Source organism: Pseudophryne corroboree, chromosome 8 (genome assembly GCF_028390025.1).
Source record: "Pseudophryne corroboree isolate aPseCor3 chromosome 8, aPseCor3.hap2, whole genome shotgun sequence".
In the NCBI taxonomy this organism is placed as follows: Eukaryota; Metazoa; Chordata; class Amphibia; order Anura; family Myobatrachidae; genus Pseudophryne; species Pseudophryne corroboree.
The window spans coordinates 99,910,701-99,932,519 of record NC_086451.1 but is presented as its reverse complement, the minus strand read 5'-3'; the positions used below and the strand labels follow the sequence as shown (position 1 = coordinate 99,932,519).

Genomic DNA, 21,819 nt, shown 5'->3' with positions numbered 1-21,819 from the left:
GCGTAGTGTGCCTGAGAGGCCAGGAGGGTCACTACTGCACTCCACGCAGGCGGCGGGAAAACTGACTAGCGGGGTTTCGAACAGCACCTAGAGATAGGAATAGGAAGGTACCAGCGCCCCCTTGGGGCGGATAGGGGAGCGAGAACAGCTTTGCTGCACCTGACTGAGGGTTAAAAAGCAAGATTAACCCAATTAAGTTTCTCCCCTTTCCCTCAAACCGTGACCAAGTATAACCAAACTATGCCCTTTACATTATGAACCCTTGACTGCAGTGTTTTTCAACCACTGTGCCGTGGCAGAGAAGTGTGCCCTGAGCAGTCTCCAGGTGTGCCGCCATAGAAGCAGAGTCAAGCCCGTCAGTGTGCTGCCGCTACTGAGGCCCTGAAACGATCAATACTGGTGGGTTTAGTGTCTGCAGAGCCAGTTCTAATTTTGGGCCCGGGCAGTGTTAAGCTCTTCTGGCTTTCTCAGATGTGGCTCAGGTGTTACCTATGTAGAAGCTGCAACATGACATCCTAGGACACGCAACTGCATCATGCATCACCATTATATTTGAGTGTGCCTTGGCAATATTTAGATCTTTTTCAGTGTGCCACGAGTTGTAAAAGGTTGAAAATCCCTGCTTTACTGGATTCACAATTTAGGACAGTCAGTGTCGCCAAAATATGGAATGTTGGGGGTTAGGTTTCTGCATTTGTGGCCGCTGTGCTCCTTTTTATGGCCAGATTCTAGGGAGCAGCAATTGGCAGGAAGAATGTGAGCAACATGTTTTAAAAAGTTATATAATTGTACAATTGCAATAGCCTTGTATGCTGAATGAAGTCCCAGTAAACAGCAAAAATAAGGAACGGGTAAAGGACGAGCACTCGTGACAGTTATAGAAGTTAATGGCTTGTTTACAAAAATTTAATGCAGGAAAATGGGTAATTTAAGTTAATTTCTGTTTGTTTTACCCAGCACTGCCTTTTATTAATGTCGTACAATGGGCCTAATTCAGACCTGATCGAAGCGGCAAAATTGTTTTCTAATGGGAAAAACCATTAAGAAGGGGGGTGGGGGGGGCGGCGGCTCAGATACATGTGCAGAGAAATTTAGATTTGGGTGGTTTATTTTGTTTATGTGCAGGTTTAATACTGGCTGCTTTATTTTTTACACTGCAATTTAGATTTCAGTTTAAACACACCACGCCCAAATCTAACTTTCTCAGCACCTGTTATTTCTCTGACGTCCTAGTGGATGCTGGGAACTCCGTAAGGACCATGGGGAATAGCGGCTCCGCAGGAGACTGGGCACATCTAAAGAAAGCTTTAGGACTAGCTGGTGTGCACTGGCTCCTCCCCCTATGACCCTCCTCCAAGCCTCAGTTAGATTTCTGTGCCCGACGAGAAGGGTGCACACTAGGGGCTCTCCTGAGCTCTTTGTGAAAGTTTTAGTTTAGGTTTATTATTTTCAGTGAGACCTGTGGCAACAGGCTCACTGCATCGTGGGACTAAGGGGAGAAGAAACGGACTCACCTGAGTGCAGAGTGGATCGGGTTTCTTAGGCTACTGGACATTAGCTCCAGAGGGACGATCACAGGTTCAGCCTGGATGGGTCACCGGAGCCGCGCCGCCGTCCCCCTTACAGAGCCAGAAGAGCGAAGAGGTCCGGTGAAATCGGCGGCAGAAGACGATCCTGTCTTCAGATAAGGTAGCGCACAGCACCGCAGCTGTGCGCCATTGCTCTCAGCACACTTCACACTCCGGTCACTGAGGGTGCAGGGCGCTGGGGGGGCAGCGCCCTGAGACGCAATAAATCGATAAAACCTTATATGGCTAAAATAAATGCATCACATATAACTCCTGGGCTATATGGATGCATTTAACCCCTGCCAAAACATATTAAAAAAACGGATGATAAGGATGCCGAGAAAGGGGCGGAGCCTATCTCCTCAGCACACTGGCGCCATTTTCCCTCACAGCTCAGTTGGAGGGAAGCTCCCTGGCTCTCCCCTGCAGTCACTACACTACAGAAAGGGGTTAAAAAAGAGAGGGGGGCACAAATTAGGCGCAGTATAAACAATACAGCAGCTATAAAGGGAAAAACACTTATATAAGGTTATCCCTGTATATATATAGCGCTCTGGTGTGTGCTGGCAAACTCTCCCTCTGTCTCCCCAAAGGGCTAGTGGGTCCTGTCCTCTATCAGAGCATTCCCTGTGTGTGTGCTGTGTGTCGGTACTTTTGTGTCGACATGTATGAGGAGAAAAATGATGTGGAGACGGAGTAGAGTGTCTGTAATAGTGTTGTCACCCCCTAGGGGGTCGACACCTGAGTGGATGTACTGTTGAAATTGCGTGACAGTGTCAGCTTTGTATAAAAGACAGTGGTTGACATGGGACAGCCGGCTACTCAGCTTGTGCCTGTCCAGACGTCTCATACAGGGGCTCTAAAGCGCCCGTTACCTCAGATACAGACGCCGACACGGATACTGGCTCCTGTGTCGACGGTGAAGAGACAACCGTGATTTCCAATAGGGCCACACATTGCATGATTGAGGCAATGGTAAATGTTTACACTTTTCTGATAATATGAATACCACCAAAAAAGGGGTATTATGTTTGGTGAGGAAAAACTTCCTATAGTTTTCCTGACTCTGAAAAATAAAATGAGGTGTATGATGATGCGTGGGTTTTCCTCCGATAACAATTGATAATTCTAAAAAGTTATTGGCAGTATACCTTTTCCCGCCAGAGGTTAGGGTGCGTTGGGAAACACCCCCTACAGGGGATAAGGCGCTCACACGATTGTAAGAACAAGGGCTCTACCCTCTCTTGAGATGGCCGCCCTTAAGGATCCTGCTGATAAAAAGCAGGAGGGTATCCTAAAATGTATTTACACACATACTGGGGTTATACTGCGACCAGCAATCGCCTCAGCCTGGATGTGCAGTGCTGGGTGGCGTGGTCGGATTCCCTGACTGGAAATATTGATATCCTAGATACAGTATATTATTGCCTATAGAGCAAATTAAAAGATGCTTTTCTATATATGCATGATGCACAGCGGAATATTTGCCGACTGGCATCAAGTATAAGTGTTTTGTATTCTAGTAAAGTGGTCAGGGATTCCAAACGGCATTTGGAAGTATTGCCTTAAAAAAGGGGATGTACCCTAGGTCGCCTCTCAAAATAAGACGCCGTATTATCAGGCGCAGTCCTGGTTGGCAAGCGGACAAAAGGGTTCCTCTTTTCTGCTCGTGACAGAGGGAGAGGAAAATGGCTGCAGAGATCAGCCAGTTCCCAGGAACAGAAACCCTTTTCCACCGCTGCCAAGCCCTCAGTATGACGCTAGGGCTTTACAAGTTCAGGCACGGTGGGGGCCCGTTCTCAGTGAATTTCAGTGCGCAGTGGGCTCACTCGCAAGTAGACCCCTGGATCCTTCAGGTAATATTTCAGGGGTACAAATTGGAATTCGAGACGTATTCCCCTCGCCGTTTCCAAAAGTCTGTTTTACCGACGTCTCCCGCTGACAGGGAGGCAGTTTTGGAAGCCATTCACAAGCTGTATTCCCAGCAGGTGATAATAAAGGTACCCCTCCTGCAACAGGGAACGGGGTATTATTCCACACTATTGTGGTACCGAAGCCAGACGGCTCGGTGAGACCGATTTTAAAATCTAAAATCTTTGAACACTTACATACAGAGGTTCAAATTCAAAATTGAGTCACTCAGAGCAGTGATTGCAAACCTGGAAGAAGGGGACTACATGATGTCTCGGGACATCAAGGATGCTTACCTTCATGTCAAAATTTACCCTTCTCACCAAAGGTATCTCAGGTTATGGTACAGAACTGTCACTATCAGTTCAGACGCTGCTGTAGGGATGGTCCACGGCACCCCGGGTCTTTACTGAAGTAATGACCGAAATGATGATATTCCTTCGAAGGAAGGGAATTTTAGTTATCCTTTACTTGGACGATTCCCTGATAAGGGTAAGATCCAGAGAACAGTTGGAGGTCGGTGTAGCACTATCTCAGGTAGTGTTGCGGCAGCACGAGTGGATTCTCAATATTCCAAAATCGCAGCTGGTTCCGACGACTTGTCTTCTGTTCCTAGGGATGATCCTGGACACAGTCCAGAAAGAAGGTGTTTCTCCCGGAGGAGAAAGCCAGGGAGTTATCCGAGCTAGTCAGGAACCTCCTAAAACCGAACCAAGTCTCAGTGCATCAATGCACAAGGGTTCTGGGTAAAAATGGTGGCTTCCTACGAAGCAATCCCATTCGGCAGATTCCACACAAGAACTTTCCAGTGGAACCTACTGGACAAATGGTCCGGGTCGCATCTTCAGATGCATCAGCGGATAACCCTGTCACCAAGGACAAGGGTGTCCCTCCTGTGGTGGTTGCAGAGTGCTCATCTTCTAGAGGGCCGCAGATTCGGCATTCAGGACTGGGTCCTGGTGACCACGGATGCCAGCCTGCGAGGCTGGGGAGCAGTCACACAGGGAAGGAATATCCAGGGCTTATGGTCAAGCCTGGAGACAAAAATATCCTGGAACTAAGGGCCATTTACAATGCCCTAAGTCAAGAAAAGCCTCTGCTTCAGGGTCAACCGGTATTGATCCAGTCGGACAACATCACGGCTGTCGCCCACGTAAACAGACAGGGCGGCACAAGAAGCAGGAGGGCAATGGCAGAAGCTGCAAGGATTCTCTGCTGGGCGGAAAATCATGTGATAGCACTGTCAGCAGTGTTCATTCAGGGAGTGGACAACTGGGAAGCAGACTTCCTCAGCATGACCTCCACCCGGGGGAGTGGGGACTTCACCCAGAAGTCTTCCAACTGATTGTAAACCGTTGGGAAAAACCAAAGGTGGACATGATGGCGTCCCGTCTTAACAAGAAACTGGACAGATATTGCGCAGGGTCAAGGGACCCTCAGGCAATAGCGGTGGACGCTCTGGTGACACCGTGGGTGTACCAGTCAGTGTATGTGTTCCCTCCTCTGCCTCTCATACCAAAAGTACTGAGAATCATAAGAAGGAGAGGAGTAAGAACGATACTCGTGGTTCCGGATTGGCCAAGAAGGACTTGGTACCCGGAACTTCAAGAGATGCTCACGGAAGACCCGTGGCCTCTACCTCTAAGAAAGGACCTGCTCCAGCAGGGGCCTTGTCTGTTCCAAGACTTACCGCGGCTGCGTTTGACGGCATGGCGGTTGAACGCCGGATCCTGAAGGAAAAAGGCATTCCAGATGAAGTCATCCCTACCCTGGTCAAAGCCAGGACGGATGTAACCGCAAAACATTATCACCGCATTTGGCAAAAATATGTTGCGTGGTGTGAGGCCAAGAAGGCCCCTACAGAGGAATTTCAACTAGGTCGTTTCCTCCATTTCCTGCAGACAGGACTGTCTATGGGCCTAAAATTAGGGTCCATTAAGGTTCAAATTTCGGCCCTGTCGATTTTCTTCCAGAAAGAACTGGCTTCAGTACCTGAAGTTCAGACATTTGTAAAAGGGGTACTGCATATACAACCTCCTTTTGTGCCTCCAGTGGCACCTTGGGATCTCAATGTTGTTTTGAGGTTCCTTAAGTCACATTGGTTTGAACCACTCACCACTATGGACTTAAAATATCTCACATGGAAGGTGACGATGCGGTTAGCCCTGGTTTCAACCAGGCGTGTGTCAGAATTGGCGGCTTTATCATATAAAAGCCCTTACTTAATTTTTCATTCTGACAGGGTGGAATTGAGGACTCGTCCTCAATTTCTACCTAAGGTGGTTTCTGCATTTCACATGAACCAACCTATTGTGGTACCTGCGGCTACCAGGGACTTAGAGGACTCTAAGTTGCTTGACGTTGTCAGGGCCTTGAAAATATGTTTCCAGGACGGCTGGAGTCAGAAAATCTGACTCTCTGTTTATCCTGTATGCACCCAACAAGCTGGGTGCTCCTGCTTCAAAGCAGACGATTGCTCGTTGGATTTGTAGTACAATTCAGCTTGCACATTCTGTGGCAGGATTGCCACAGCCAAAATCAGTAAAAGCCCATTCCACAGGGAAAGTGGGCTCATCTTGGGCGGCTGCCCGAGGGGTCTCGGCTTTACAACTTTGCCGAGCAGCTTCTTGGTCAGGGGCAAACACGTTTGCTAAATTCTACAAATTTGATACCCTGGCTGAGGAGGACCTGGAGTTCTCTCATTTGGTGCTGCAGAGTCATCCGCACTCTCCCGCCCGTTTGGGAGCTTTGGTATAATCCCCATGGTCCTTACGGAGTTCCCAGCATCCACTAGGACGTCAGAGAAAATAAGATTTACTTACCGATAAATCTATTTCTCGTAGTCCGTAGTGGATGCTGGGCGCCCATCCCAAGTGCGGATTGTCTGCAATACTTGTACATAGTTATTGTTAACTAAATCGGGTTATTGTTGTTGTGAGCCATCTTTTCAGAGGCTCCTTCGTTGTTATCATACTGTTAACTGGGTTCAGATCACAGGTTGTACGGTGTGATTGGTGTGGCTGGTATGAGTCTTACCCGGGATTCAATATCCTTCCTTATTATGTACGCTCGTCCGGGCACAGTATCTTAACTGAGGCTTGGAGGAGGGTCATAGGGGGAGGAGCCAGTGCACACCAGCTAGTCCTAAAGCTTTCTTTAGATGTGCCCAGTCTCCTGCGGAGCCGCTATTCCCCATGGTCCTTACGGAGTTTCCAGCATCCACTACGGACTACGAGAAATAGATTTATCGGTAAGTAAAATCTTATTATTTGCCACACCTGCACTGCACATGGTTTTGCCCATTAGCTATCAATTTTTGCTAGTGCATTCAGGTCTGAATTAGGCCCAATATACGGTGCGGTCATAGGCCTCTGAACGGGGGGGGGGGGGGGGGGGGGCAAGGGGACAGATTGACCCCCCCAAACATGATGCAGGCGCTGGTGCGGAGGAGCGCTTCCTTCCGCATCCCCGTAAGCGGCTACAACTTTAAAAGCAGTGTGCTGCCGCAGGCAGCGTGCGGGGCCCCTTCTGTACAGCCCGGCTGTCTCGTAACTGGTGATGTATTACTGGGAGGAGGCGTGGCTGTGGACACGGAATGCGACGCCTCCTCCCAGTAATGCATCACCAGTGAAGAGACAGCAGTAAAGAAGGGGCACCGCACCCTGCCTGCGGCAGCACACTACTTTTGAAGCCGCCCATGGGGATACAGAGGTAAGCGCTCCCCCCACTGATGAGGGGGAAGGGGGGGTTGAAGGAGAGGCGCCAAAATGAAATTAAAACTTGGCCCCCCCTTCGTAAAATCATTCTGGCTCCCCTGGGTGCAGTCAACAAAAATAAGTATATATACTATATTTGATGTTAAGGTCGAAGCAAGAAGCCAAACTTGAGCAAGAGACTGACATTTACGCCACAATACACATAATGATAAAAAAAACAAAAAAAAACCTTTATGGACCTAGATTATGAATTGTACAGTGGCATGTACAGGTGAGACTAAAGGTGTGTATACATGGTGAGATCTTTTCTATGCCTGATTTTCACTTTGCGATTTCCCCTGAACTCCCCGGAGCCCAGCACCACCGATTTTGACTAACTTTTCTTGGGATATGGACTATGTGTGCTTGCGATTTTGGCTTATGTGAGATTTTGGCTTATGTGAGATGTAATTGACATGTGAGATGAACTAGATAGTACACCGATCTACAAGAATTGACTTGCCTGCACAGTCTATCTTTTCTTGCGATGCCGACCCCGCAGGAGTGCGCCTCGGGATCGAATCGGGATTGCAAGTGGCATAACACCTTGCGATTTGCACTAACTTTTCTTGCGATTTTGACTATATAGTCAAAATCGAAAGAAAATATCTCACCGTGTGTACACACCTTAAGGCTGGGTACACACACATTAGATGTCACATCAGTGCAAGATCCCGCCGCCCCCTCCCCCCCCCCTCCCCGAAAACAATATCCTTCATACACGCTGAACAATATTGTTTGCTTCTCATCAGTAGCGGCATACACCCACATCCAGGCGCATGCTGTCTTGTACAATCGCTTTAGAATCCAACTAAAACTAAAGATATTGTACATCGTTAACGACCTGCAGGAACACGCATTGTTAACGATATAGTGAATACACACTGGATGGCTGTGACCGATATATCGTCCGTTCTGCCGTATCAGACGAAATATCAGTGCGCATCGCTAAGTGTGTATCTAGCCTTAGGCAGTTTGCCATACCACTCAATTGTCTTGATCTATGCAAGGTTGTTATACTGCCCCAAAATAAAGCATCTTTGTCCTATAGACAAGTTTGGGAGGTGCGTTCTGTTCACTGCTGAAATTTGCACCTAGCAGTATTCCATACACCAAAGTAGGGAAGGATAGGCCTCCTTTCACAGGCTTTCATGATTTATTGAAACTGCACAGTTGTAGGGTATGTATTAGCCACTTACCTGTTTTCTTTAATATACTGCATCTGATGCAACCAGTCAGGAAGCCCACTGCGCAGCTGATAGAAGAGAACCTTCCAGCAGCTTCCACTCTTAAGGTGCATACACACGGTGCGATTTGTGCTTACGATTTTGACTATATATTCAAAATCGTAAGAAAAGTTGGCAAAAATCACACCATGTGTATGCACTTGCGATGCGATCGGCATCGCAAGGAAATATAGTGTGTGCAGGCAGGGTTGATACTGACTAGATCGAAGGTTCATGCCTCCGGCCAGTTTCTAGTCAATATCGGCTGTTAGCCAGTATAGCACCATGTGTATGCAGCTTCAGAGGGAACTCACGGTCCCTTTGTTTTCTAGTTCCCTTTCTCCAGTGCCGGCTGTACAGCCAATCATTGCTGAACCAGCAGCACGGCAGCACCCCCCACCCCACGGCTGCAGAGATTAGCAGTCGCTTGGGAAATGTAAAAAAGCAGCCCCTCACCTTCATTGTGGCCACCAAACAGTTGCAGAGAGGAGCAGCCAATGGTAAAATAAAGAGTCGTTCGTGATGGTTCGATCATCAATGGTAAAATGTATCTGCCTTCGATGTTTGTGCCCTATGTTGATTTAAAATAAATATATATATATATATATATATATATATATATTCAAATGCACAGAACTGAGGGCGCTAGATAAATATGGTATACAATAAGTCTCAAATACATTCAAGTAAAATTTATTCATACCCCTTGATGAAGTCTGAATGATGAAACGCGTTGGACAACCTGGCAGTGACCACACACCCAGTTAAGCAATAATCTTCTTATTTATATTTTTTAACTGGTAATATATTTTATGTGTACATTGTTTTTATCCCATTTTTTATCCCATTTTTTAAAGAGACCTGTTATTGAGAAACTTTTATGTGAAAAATATTCTTTTTTTTATGTGAATAAATTGTATTTTATTTTATATTTATTTACTCATAGTGTGAGTGTTTATCTTTTTAAAGACACCATTGGTCGCTAAATCCCCCCCCCCCCCCCCCCCCCCCCTTGCATTTTTTAGTTCATACCACAGGGAACCACCATCCCTGTTTGGGGGTCAGCTGACGCCCTTTTGAATCTTTAGGGAGTGTCTATTTTAACTTTATTTGCATGGTACATTGTATACCTTGGCCTTAATCGTTGGTAAACACAAGTGGCGCAATAACTCTCTCTCTATCTTATATATATATATATATATATATATATATATATATATTCAAATGCACAGAACTGAGGGCGCTAGATAAATATGGTATACGATAAGTCTCAAATACATTCAAGTAAAATTTATTCATAAAAATCAATAAAACATCAAGAGCATCGATAAGGTTTCACAAAGCTGTGTCTTCAGATTTTTCCGGTTTTAAATTCAGTTTCTTTGTTGGTATAGATTCATTGAGTGACACAAATGCAGAAAGATAGATTGAGCCAACGCGTTTCGTCCCTTAATGGGACTTCTTCAGGGGCACAGAAATCGGATGCTCAGACAATGTGGTGGGAATAACTTGATAAACCGTCTACACCTCTAATTGCACCAGTTGAAGTAGGTATACACAACCAGGTTATATCTGGTGTATTAGATCGCAACGCAATATGGCTTCATATCGTGGCGTGATGGATTATATCTCAACAATGGTCTTAGTATGACCAATGTTAAATGAACAAATATTTATCACTGAACTGTTGTGGATGATGATCAACTTTCAGCATGATATGCATAAGAATGATGTGTTCCTCTCAGAGTCCAGGCTACTGGACTCTAGTGACTCAGGCCCTCATTCCGAGTTGATCGCTCGCTAGCTGCTTTTAGCAGCAGTGCACACCAGGGATGTGCGGTGAGCTAAATGGCTAAGGGAGGCATTGGCTAACCCCAGAGCCAGATTTACATGCAATTTATGAGCCAAAGGGTACATCTGGGCATTATACACAGGTGCAGCATTATAAACTCCTGGAAATCTGGTGAGTTTTGATTAGAGATGTGTGGAAAGGATATACAAGTGAGGCACTGCCTCACCTGCCATAGACTTTTTACTCCAGAGTTTAGGCTATACAAATTATTAGAATAATGCAAAGAAGATATTTCAAACAAATTATCAGTATTTTTCATATATTTTATTCAGTCAAAACTCTGGTTTAAACGTAAGTATGACGGGAAAGGCTCTGCATCACCTGCCTCACCTCACCGCACGTCACTGGTGCACACGCTAGGCCGCCGCCCTCTGGGAGTGTATCTGAGCTTAGCAGAAGTGCGAACGAAAGGTTAGCAGAACTGCTCGTAAAAATTTTCATGCAGTTTCTGAGCAGCTCGAAGCTTACTCCTACCTTGCGATCATCTCAGTCAGTTTAGTTCCTGCTTTGACGTCACAAACACGCCCTGCGTTCGGCCAGCCACTCCCCCGTTTCCCCAGGCACGCCTGCGTTTTTACCTGTCACGCCTGCGTTTTTTAGCACACTCCCTGAAAACGGCCAGTTACCACCCAGAAACACCCACTTCCTGTCAATCACTCACCGATCAACACAGCGACAGAAAAGCGTTGTTCGCCCTTGTGTAAAACTGCATAGTTTTGTGTGAAAGTACTTCGCACGTGCATATTGCGGCCCGTACGCATGCGCAGAAATGCCGCTTTTTCACCTAATCGCCGCGCTGCGACCAAAAGCAGCTAGCGATCAACTCGGAATGAGGGCCTCAGTTTGGTACACATTATGCAATAATTCAGAAAGTGTACACAGCACTTAAGGCCGTTGCTCCAAAAGTCAGATCAGATGATTGTATCATTGCACATAATTTCTTCAAAATGTTGAGTCGATATAGTGCACAATATTAATATACATGTATTTCCTATCATCTGTCCAACTTTTCAGTTGATGGTCCATTTAAAAACGTCCCATTTGCGATGTTTTTAAGTCAGATTATTGTTTGGATTGGAAGGATTACTATTATGTACACTGGAAATCAGAAGTTCCCAAGACTTTTTAATTGCTCTGAAAATTGTGAAGTCAGTCGGATTGAGAGTAAAACCATCTCGGTGTGTACCTAATGTTCCTGTGACTACCTAAATGCAGGCACTAGCATCAGTAGCAGAACAGAGGGTAACCCAGCAATATTACAACCTCCCCTTTCAAAGAGCAGGGTGGGCTCCTCTTCTAACGATGGTCTGGTTACATATGCTGGACTGTGCATTGGCCCTCATTCCGAGTTGTTCGCTCGCTAGCTGCTTTTAGCAGCCGTGCAAACGCTAAGCCGCCGAACTCTGGGAGTGTATCTTAGCTTAGCAGAAGTGCGAACGAAAGGATCGCAGCACTGCTACTAAAAAAGAGTGTGCAGTTTCTGAGCAGCTCGAGACCTACTCCTAGCTTGCGATCACTTCAGACTATTTATTTAGTTCCTGTTTTGACGTCCCGAACACACCCTGCGTTCGGCCAGCCACGCCTACGTTTCCCCAGCCACTCCTGCAATTTTATCTGACACGCCTGCATTTTTACACACACTCCACGAAAACGGTCTGTTACCTCCCAGAAACACCCACTTTCTGTCAATCACTCTGCGGCCAGCAGTGCGACTGAAAAGCGTCGCTAGAGCTTGTGTAAAACTGCATCGGCTTTTGTGAAAGTATGTCGCGTGTGCGCATTGAGCCGCATGCGCAGAAGTGCCGATTTTTAGCCTGATCGCTGCGAACAACGGCAGCTAGCGATCGACTCTGAATGACCACCATTGTCAAAAGAGGCCAGAGAACATACAGGGTGGAATTCAAATGTCATTGGCACCAGCAGATGGCTCCCAATGGAATTATTCAATTTTAGCTCCATTCTGGCGTGATCGGCTGCCAACGCTGATATTTCAGCTCGCACCTCCTGTGACTGCGAGCTGAAACGTGACCATTTGGGTGCCCAAACGGTACTTTTGAGGATGGTGGCTAAACCCAACACTATTGGGCGTGATGACGGGGATCAATTGAATATAACCACTTTATCCCGTCACTTTAGACAGCAGATCGGGGCGCAATAACAATTGAATTCACCCCATAGAATGACATTATGGGCTCCTACCCATATTTTGTTATGGGGCCTGGCAATGCACTGTTGTGCACCTGATTAGCATAAAGGGATCTGTTTTGATTTCAGCTTTAGCCTTCAGTTTGCCGGTTAGGGTTTGTGCACAGTGGTTTTGATCTTCTCTGTTTATTGACATGTGGGAGACACATTTGTATTTATCATTGATCCCTGTGCAGACAGACAGACAGACATTAGTATGTTCAAAATAGATCATGAACATGGCCAGAAGTAAGGCAAGTTTTTTTTTTTTTTTTCATCCGTTCATTTTATTAAAATCATTGTGCATGAAATCATTTTTACAGGAATCATTAATCTCAGCAAGTCCTCAGCTCCCTTTTATCTTTCAAAAAGAAGATTGGTTGGCCATCCATAGTCCATAGTTTTACATTTATAAGACTTTCTTACAGTACCTTCCTGTTCATTTAAGGACAGTTGTTCTATTTAACATCTTTGCTTGAATCATTGATGGCCAGAATTGTGTCATGTATACCTTTTGCCCTAAAAACAATGTTGTGTATACAGTACATTTATTGTGTATGTGTCCGCTAGCATTAAGGCAGGACAGGGCGCTGTGGTGCGGAAGGTTACTTGTGCGCTTTCCTTAAAAGGGGGCGTGGCTGGCCATGAGGTTGTTGCGGCATGTCATCATCATTCTTGGAGGCATGCCCAGCACCTACGGACAGGCTGGCCTGCACCTACGGACAGGCTGGCCTGCACCTAAGCTTTCCCTTACTGGGAATAGATGCCGTGCGCATGTGGGTGGGAAAGACACAGGGCACGGCGCCCAGCTAACACAGCCTAGCATGAACACTAAATGTAGCGCAGCTTTTGAACAATTAGTTAATTTCAGCAAAAAAACAGTATTGTAGAGCTGGTGTAAGTCAGTATTTATTATAGTTTCACACGTATAGAAAATGTCTGTAACATGTTCACTTTGTTCTGCTTTTTACTTGATCCTCCAATAAAAACAAAATACAAATTGTAGTAATTAAGGGGTATATTCAATTAGGGTCGAAAACTGCCGTCTGTCGAAAAGACGGAAGTTTTTGACTTTTTAAAGTTGAACAGTGATTCGACCTATTCAGTCCCATCAGTTTTTATTCGACAAGTCGTGGAATAGTACGTAAATTGGCGGTATAGCTGCCGCTTCACGTACTTTTGAGTGAAACGGGGCCAAATTCGATAGGATTTGGCCCCGTTTCCAGCCATCTCAGTCCGACATAAAAAAATGTCGGACTGAGGGGGGGGGGGGGGGGTGAGCCGCAGGGAGACGGGGGACAGCCGCAGGGCATACAGGGGAGAGAAGCGCTACAGCACAGCGCTGCAGCAGGATGTCTCACAGCCGCGCCGCTCGCGGCAGCGTCAACCCAGCTCCAGCAAGCGAGGTCACGCTTGCTGGAGCCGGGTGGACACTGCCGTGAGGTCGGGCGGCTGTGAGACGTCCTTCTGCAGCGCTACTGTAACACTGCTCTCCTCCGTGTGCCCGCGGCTGTCCCCGCTGCTCTCCCCGCGGTTCCCCCCCCCCCCCTTCTCCTCCTCTGGGTCCCTCATCTCAATTGGACTTTTTAAAAGTCGAATTGAGATGAGATTGAACGACCCTAATTGTATTGGACTGGATTGTATTGGATACCCCTAACTGTATTAAAAAACAAATGATTGTGTGCAAATTGTATAGTAATCAATTATTTTATGTTTCAGTCTATACTTTACTACTATGGAATTTCTGGGAGTTTTGGAACCAGAAGATGCACCTAAGGAATTGATGTGGTGAGGGTCTGCTAAGATGCAGTATAATCCAGCTGCTTTGGTTGAACTGACCGTTTTTATGAACTGTTTGTCAAACTCAGTATTTTATATTATATAAAAACATATTTCTCTAACGTCCTAGTGGATGCTGGGGACTCCGTCAGGACCATGGGGATTAGCGGCTCCGCAGGAGACAGGGCACAAAAATAAAGCTTTAGGATCAGGTGGTGTGCACTGGCTCCTCCCCCTATGACCCTCCTCCAAGCCTCAGTTAGGTTTTTGTGCCCGTCCGAGCAGGGTGCAATCTAGGTGGCTCTCCTAAAGAGCTGCTTAGAAAAAGTTTTTAGGTTTTTTATTTTCAGTGAGTCCTGCTGGCAACAGGCTCACTGCATCGAGGGACTTAGGGGAGAGAAGTGAACTCACCTGCGTGCAGGATGGATTGGCTTCTTAGGCTACTGGACACCATTAGCTCCAGAGGGAGTCGGAACACAGGTCTCACCCTGGGGTTCGTCCCGGAGCCGCGCCGCCGACCCCCCTTGCAGATGCCGAAGATGGAAGAGGTCCAGAAGCAGGCGGCAGAAGACTTTTCAGTCTTCCTGAGGTAGCGCACAGCACTGCAGCTGTGCGCCATTGTTGTCAGCACACTTCACACAGCGGTTACGGAGGGTGCAGGGCGCTGGGGGGGCGCCCTGGGCAGCAATGTATAATACCTTTTTTATGGCTAAAAATACATCACATATAGCCCCTGGAGGCTATAGGGATGTATTTAACCCCTGCCAGGTCTCAGAAAAACGGGAGAAGAAGCCTGCCGAAAAGGGGGCGGGGCCTATTCTCCTCAGCACACAGCGCCATTTTCCCTCACAGAAATGCTGGTGGGAAGGCTCCCAGGCTCTCCCCTGCACTGCACTACAGAAACAGGGTTAAAACAGAGAGGGGGGGCACTGATTTGGCGATATGACTACATATATTAAAATGCTATAAGGGAAAAGCACTTATATAAAGGGTGTCCCTGTATAATTATAGCGTTTTTGGTGTGTGCTGGCAAACTCTCCTTCTGTCTCCCCAAAGGGCTAGTGGGTCCTGTCCTCTATCAGAGCATTCCCTGTGTGTGTGCTGTGTGTCGGTACGTGTGTGTCGACATGTATGAGGACGATGTTGGGAGGCGGAGCAAATTGCCTGTAATGGTGATGTCACTCTCTAGGGAGTCGACACCGGAATAGATGGCTTATTTAAGGAATTACGTGATAATGTCAACACTCGCAGGTTCCTGAAGTCTGCTTTACCAACGTCTCCCTCCGACTGGGAGCCAGTATTGGAAACAATTCACAAGCTGTATTCCCAGCAGGTGATAATCAAAGTACCCCTCCTACAACAAGGAAAGGGGTATTATTCCACACTATATTGTGGTACTGAAACCAGAAGGCTCGGTGAGACCTATTCTAAATCTGAAATATATGAACACTTACAAAGGTTCAAATCAAGATGGAGTCACTCAGAGCAGTGATAGCGAACCAGGAAGAAGGGGACTATATGGTGTCCGGGGACATCAGGGATGCTTACCTCCATGTCCCAATTTGCCCTTCTCACCAAGGGTATCTCAGGTTCGTGGTACAGAACTGTCACTATCAGTTTCAGACGCTGCCGTTTGGATTGTCCACGGCACTCCGGGTCTTTACCAAGGTAATGCCCGAAATGATGATTCTTCTTCGAAGAAAATGGACGACCTCCTGATAAGAGCAAGGTCCAGAGAACAGTTGGAGGTCGGAGTAGCACTATCTCAAGTAGTTCTACGACAGCACGGGTGGATTCTAAATATTCCAAAACCGCAGTTGTTTCCGACGACACGTCTGCTGTTCCTAGGGATGATTCTGGACACAGTCCAGAAAAAGGTGCTTCTCCTGGAGGAGAAAACCAGGGAGTTATCCGAGCTAGTCAGGAACCTCCTAAAACCAGGAAAAGTGTCAGTGCATCATTGCACAAGAGTCCTGGGAAAAATGGTGGCTTATTACGAAGCGATTCCATTCGGCAGATTCCACGCAAGAACTTTTCAGTGGTATCTGCTGGACAAATGGTCCGGATCGCATCTTCAGATGCATCGGCGGATAACCCTATCTCCAAGGACAAGGGTGTCTCTCCTGTGGTGGTTACAGAGTGCTCATCTTCTAGAGGGCCGCAGATTCGGCATTCAGGATTGGATGCTGGTGACCACGGAGGCCAGCCTGAGAGGCTGGGGAGCAGTCACACAGGGAAAAAATTTCCAGGGAGTGTGATCAAGTCTGGAGACTTTTCTCCACATAAATATACTGGAGCTAAGGGCAATTTATGATGCTCTAAGCTTAGCAAGACCTCTGCTTCAGGGTCAGCCGGTATTGATCCAGTGGGACAACATCACGGCAGTCGCCCACGTAAACAGACAGGTCGGCACAAGAAGCAGGACGGCAATGGCAAAAACTGCAAGGATTTTTCGCTGGGCGGAAAATCATGTGATAGCACTGTCAGCAGTGTTCATTCCGGGAGTGGACAACTGGGAAGCAGACTTCCTCAGCAGGCACGACCTCCACCCGGGAGAGTGGTGACTTCATCGGGAAGTTTTCCACATAATTGTGAACCGTTGGGAAAGACCAAAGGTGTACATGATGGCGTCCAGCCTGAACAAAAAACTGGACAGGTATTGCGCCAGGTCAAGAGACTTTCAGGCAATAGCTGTGGACGTTCTGGTAACACCGTGGGCGTACCAGTCGGTGTATGTGTTTTCTCCTCTGCTTCTCATACCCAAGGTATTGAGAATTATAAGACGTAGAGGAGTAAGAACTGTACTCGTGGCTCCGGATTGGCCAAGAAGGACTTGGTACCCGGAACTTCAAGAGATACTCACAGAGGACTCATGACCTCTGCCGCTAAGAAGGGACTTGCTTCAGCACGTACCATGTCTGTTCCAAGACTTACCGCGGCTGCGTTTGACGGCATGGCGGTTGAACGCCGGATCCTAAGGGAAAAAGGCATTCCGGAAGAGGTTTTTCCTACCATGGTCAAAGCCAGGAAGGACGTGACCGCACAACATTATCACCACATGTGGCGAAAATATGTTGCGTGGTGTGAGGCCAGGAAGGCTCCACGAAGAAATTTCAACTCGGTCGATTCCTGCATTTCCTGAAAACAGGAGTGTCTATGGGCCTCAGATTGGGGTCCATTAAGGTTCAAATTTCGGCCCTGTCGATTTTCTTCCAGAAAGAATTGGCTTCAGTTCCTGAAGTCCAGAAGTTTGTCAAGGGAGTACTGCATATACAACCCCCTTTTGTGCCTCCAGTGGCACTGTGGGATCTCAACGTAGTGCTGGGATTCCTCAAATCACATTGGTTTAAACCGCTCAAATCTGTGGATTTGAAATATCTCACATGGAAAGTGACCATGATGTTGGCCCTGGCCTCGGCCAGGCGAGTGTCAGAATTGGCCGCTTTGTCTCACAAAAGCCCATATCTGATTGTCCATTCGGACAGGGCAGAGCTGCGGACTCGTCCCCAGTTTCTCCCTAAGGTGGTGTCAGCGTTTCACCTGAACCAGCTTATTGTGGTACCTGCGGCTACTAGGGACTTGGAGGACTCCAAGTTGCTAGATGTTGTCAGGGCCCTGAAAATATCGGTTTCCAGGACGGCTGGAGTCAGGAAAACTGACTTGCTGTTATCCTGTATGCACCCAACAAACTGGGTGCTCTTGCTTCTAAGCAGACGATTGCTAGTTGGATGTGTAGTACAATTCAGCTTGCACATTATGTGGCAGGCCTGCCACAGCCAAAATATGTAAATGCCCATTCCACAAGGAAGGTGGGCTCATCCTGGGCGGCTGCCCGAGGGGTCTCGGCATTACAAATCTGCCGAGCAACTACGTGGTCGGGGGGAGAACACGTTTGTACAATTCTACAAATTTGATACCCTGGCTAAAGAGGACCTGGAGTTCTCTCATTCGGTGCTGCAGAGTCATCCGCACTCTCCCGCCCGTTTGGGAGCTTTGGTATAATCCCCATGGTCCTGACGGAGTCCCCAGCATCCACTAGGACGTTAGAGAAAATAAGATTTTACTTACCGATAAATCTATTTCTCGTAGTCCGTAGTGGATGCTGGGCGCCCATCCCAAGTGCGGATTGTCTGCAATACTTGTACATAGTTATTTTTACAAAAAAATCGGGTTGTTATTGTTTTGAGCCGTCTGTTCAGAGGCTCCTACGTTGTCATACTGTTAACTGGGTTCAGATCACAAGTTGTACGGTGTGATTGGTGTGGCTGGTATGAGTCTTACCCGGGATTCAAAATCCTTCCTTATTGTGTACGCTCGTCCGGGCACAGTATCCTAACTGAGGCTTGGAGGAGGGTCATAGGGGGAGGAGCCAGTGCACACCACCTGATCCTAAAGCTTTATTTTTGTGCCCTGTCTCCTGCGGAGCCGCTAATCCCCATGGTCCTGACGGAGTCCCCAGCATCCACTACGGACTACGAGAAATAGATTTATCGGTAAGTAAAATCTTATTTTTACATACACAACAAATATCGTTACCAAGAAACACTGCTATCACCTTATTTATTTTTCTCTGACGTCCTAGTGGATGCTGGGTACTCCGTAAGGACCATGGGGAATAGACTGGCTCAGCAGGAGACTGGGCACTCTAAAGAAAAGATTAGGTACTATATCTGGTGTGCACTGGCTCCTCCCTCTATGCCCCTCCTCCAGACCTCAGTTAGAATCTGTGCCCGGCCAGAGCTGGATGCACTCTAGGGGCTCTCCTGAGCTTCCTAGAAAGAAAAGTATTTGTTAGGTTTTTTATTTTCAGTGAGATCTGCTGGTAACAGACTCACTGCTACGTGGGACTTAGGGGAGAGAAGCAAACCTACCTGCTTGCAGCTAGCTTGTGCTTCTAGGCTACTGGACACCATTAGCTCCAGAGGGATCGAACACAGGGCCCGACCTCGATCGTCCGTTCCCGGAGCCGCGCCGCCGTCCCCCTTGCAGAGCCAGAAGATGGAAGAAACAGGAGGAAATCGGCGGCTGAAGACTTCAGTCTTCATTAAGGTAGCGCACAGCACTGCAGCTGTGCGCCATTGCTCCCTATGCACACCGCACACTCCGGTCACTGATGGGTGCAGGGCGCTGGGGGGAGGGGGGGGGGGGCGGCGGCGCCCTGGGCAGCAATTAGAGTACCTTACATGGCATATTGGCACATAATACAGCTTTTAAGCTGTATATGTGCATAATCCCCCGCCATTATTCAGATAAAAAAGCGGGAGAAGTCTGCCAAGAAGGGGGCGGGGCTATCTCCTCAGCACACCGGCGCCATTTTCTCTTCACAGCTCCGCTGGAAGACAGCTCCCCAGGCTCTCCCCTGCAGTTTCAAGTCATCAAGGGTAAAAAAGAGAGGGGGGGCACTAAATTTAGGCGCAAAACTATATATGAAAGCAGCTATAGGGAAAATCGCTTTTGTTAGTGTAAATCCCTGATTATATAGCGCTGTGGTGTGTGCTGGCATACTCTCTCTCTGTCTCCCCAAAGGACTTTGTGGGGTCCTGTCCTCAGTCAGAGCATTCCCTGTGTGTGTGTGTGTGCGGTGTGTCGGTACGGCTGTGTCGACATGTTTGATGAGGACGCTTACGTGGAGGCGGAGCAGGTGCCGATAAGTGTGATGTCGCCCCCTGCGGGGCCGACACCTGAGTGGATGGATATGTGGAAGGTATTTACCGACAGTGTCAACTCCTTACATAAAAGGTTCGATGACGCAGCTTTGGGACAGCCGGCATCTCAGCCCGCGCCTGCCCAGGCATCTCAGAAGCCGTCAGGGGCTCAAAAACGCCCGCTACCTCAGATGGCAGACACAGATGTCGACACGGAGTCTGACTCCAGTGTCGACGAGGATGAGACAAATATACAATCCACTAGGGCCATCCGATGCATGATTACGGCAATGAAAAATGTGTTGCACATTTCTGACATTAACCCGGTTACCACAAAAAAGGGTATTCTGTTTGGGGAGAAAAAGCAGCCAGTGACTTTTCCCCCATCTGATGAGTTAAATGAATTGTGTGAAGAAGCGTGGGGTTCCCCAGATAAGAAACTAGTAATTTCTAAGCGGTTACTAATGGCGTACCCTTTCCCGCCAACGGATAGGTTACGCTGGGAGACATCCCCTAAGGTGGACAAGGCGCTCACACGTTTATCAAAAAAGGTGGCACTGCCTTCTCAGGATACGGCCGCCTTAAAGGAGCCTGCGGATAGAAAGCAGGAAGCTATCCTGAAGTCTGTGTATACACACTCAGGTACTATACTGAGACCTGCTATTGCTTCAGCATGGATGTGTAGTGCTGCAGCAGCGTGGTCTGATTCCCTGTCTGATAACATTGATTCCCTTGACAGGGACACTATATTGCTAACCATAGAGCATATTAAAGACGTAGTCTTATATATGAGAGATGCACAGAGGGACATCTGCCTGCTGGCATCTAGAATTAATGCAATGTCCATTTCTGCCAGGAGAGTATTATGGACTCGGCAGTGGACAGGTGATGCTGATTCTAAAAGGCACATGGAAATTTTGCCTTATAAGGGTGAGGAATTGTTTGGGAACGGTCTTTCGGACCTCGTATCCACAGCAACAGCTGGGAAGTCGACTTTTTTACCTCAGGTTCCCTCACAACCTAAGAAAGCACCGTATTATCAAGTACAGTCCTTTCGGCCTCAGAAAGGCAAGCGGGTTAGAGGCGCGTCCTTTCTGCCCAGAGGCAGGGGTAGAGGGAAAAAGCTGCACCATACAGCCAGTTCCCAAGAACAAAAATGCTTCCACTAAGTCCACCGCATGACGCTGGGGCTCCACATGTGGAGCCAGGTGCGGTGGGGGCCCGTCTCCGGAACTTCAGCGACCAGTGGGTTCGCTCACAGGTGGATCTCTGGGTTCTACAAGTGGTATCTCAGGGATACAAGCTGGAGTTCGAGACGTCTCCCCCTCGCCGTTACCTCAAATCAGCCTTGCCAGCTACTCCCCAGGACAGGGAGGTAGTACTGGCGGCAATTCACAAGCTATACCTCCAGCAGGTGATAATCAAAGTTCCCCTCCTTCAACAGGGACGGGGTTACTATTCCACAATGTTTGTGGTACCGAAACCAGACGGTTCGGTGAGACCCATTCTAAATTTGAAATCCTTGAACACTTCTATAAGGAAGTTCAAGTTCAAAATGGAATCGCTCAGGGCGGTTATTGCAAGCCTGGAAGAGGAGGATTACATGGTATCACTGGACATCAAGGATGCTTACCTACATGTCCCCATTTACCCACCTCACCAGGTGTACCTCCGTTTTGTGGTACAGGACTGCCATTACCAATTCCAGACGTTGCCGTTTGGTCTGTCCACGGCACCGAGGGTATTTACCAAGTAATGGCCGAAATGATGATACTCCTTCGGAAGAAGGGAGTTATAATTATCCCGTACTTGGACGATCTCCTTATAAAGGCGAGGTCCAGGGAGCAGTTGTTGGTCGGAGTAGCACTATCTCAGGAAGTGCTACAACAGCACGGCTGG

The 21,819-nt window shown here is 47.7% G+C and overlaps 1 protein-coding gene across 6 annotated transcripts in view; it reads left to right on the top strand.

The window, feature by feature from the left end:
• The window catches only part of RABEPK (Rab9 effector protein with kelch motifs), a 46,257-nt gene that overhangs the window by 1,111 nt on the left and 23,327 nt on the right, over positions 1-21,819 (top strand). For 2 of the 6 annotated variants that reach the window (XM_063936835.1, XM_063936834.1), the window contains exons 2-3: positions 9,855-10,007; positions 14,216-14,284. In XM_063936835.1, coding sequence (XP_063792905.1) covers positions 14,232-14,284 — 53 coding nt within the window. In that variant the 5' untranslated portion in view covers positions 9,855-10,007; positions 14,216-14,231. Of the gene's footprint in view, positions 1-30; positions 400-9,854; positions 10,008-14,215; positions 14,285-21,819 lie in introns of those variants that run through there. The other 4 variants (XM_063936838.1, XM_063936833.1, XM_063936836.1 and 1 more) reach the window with 3 other exon arrangements.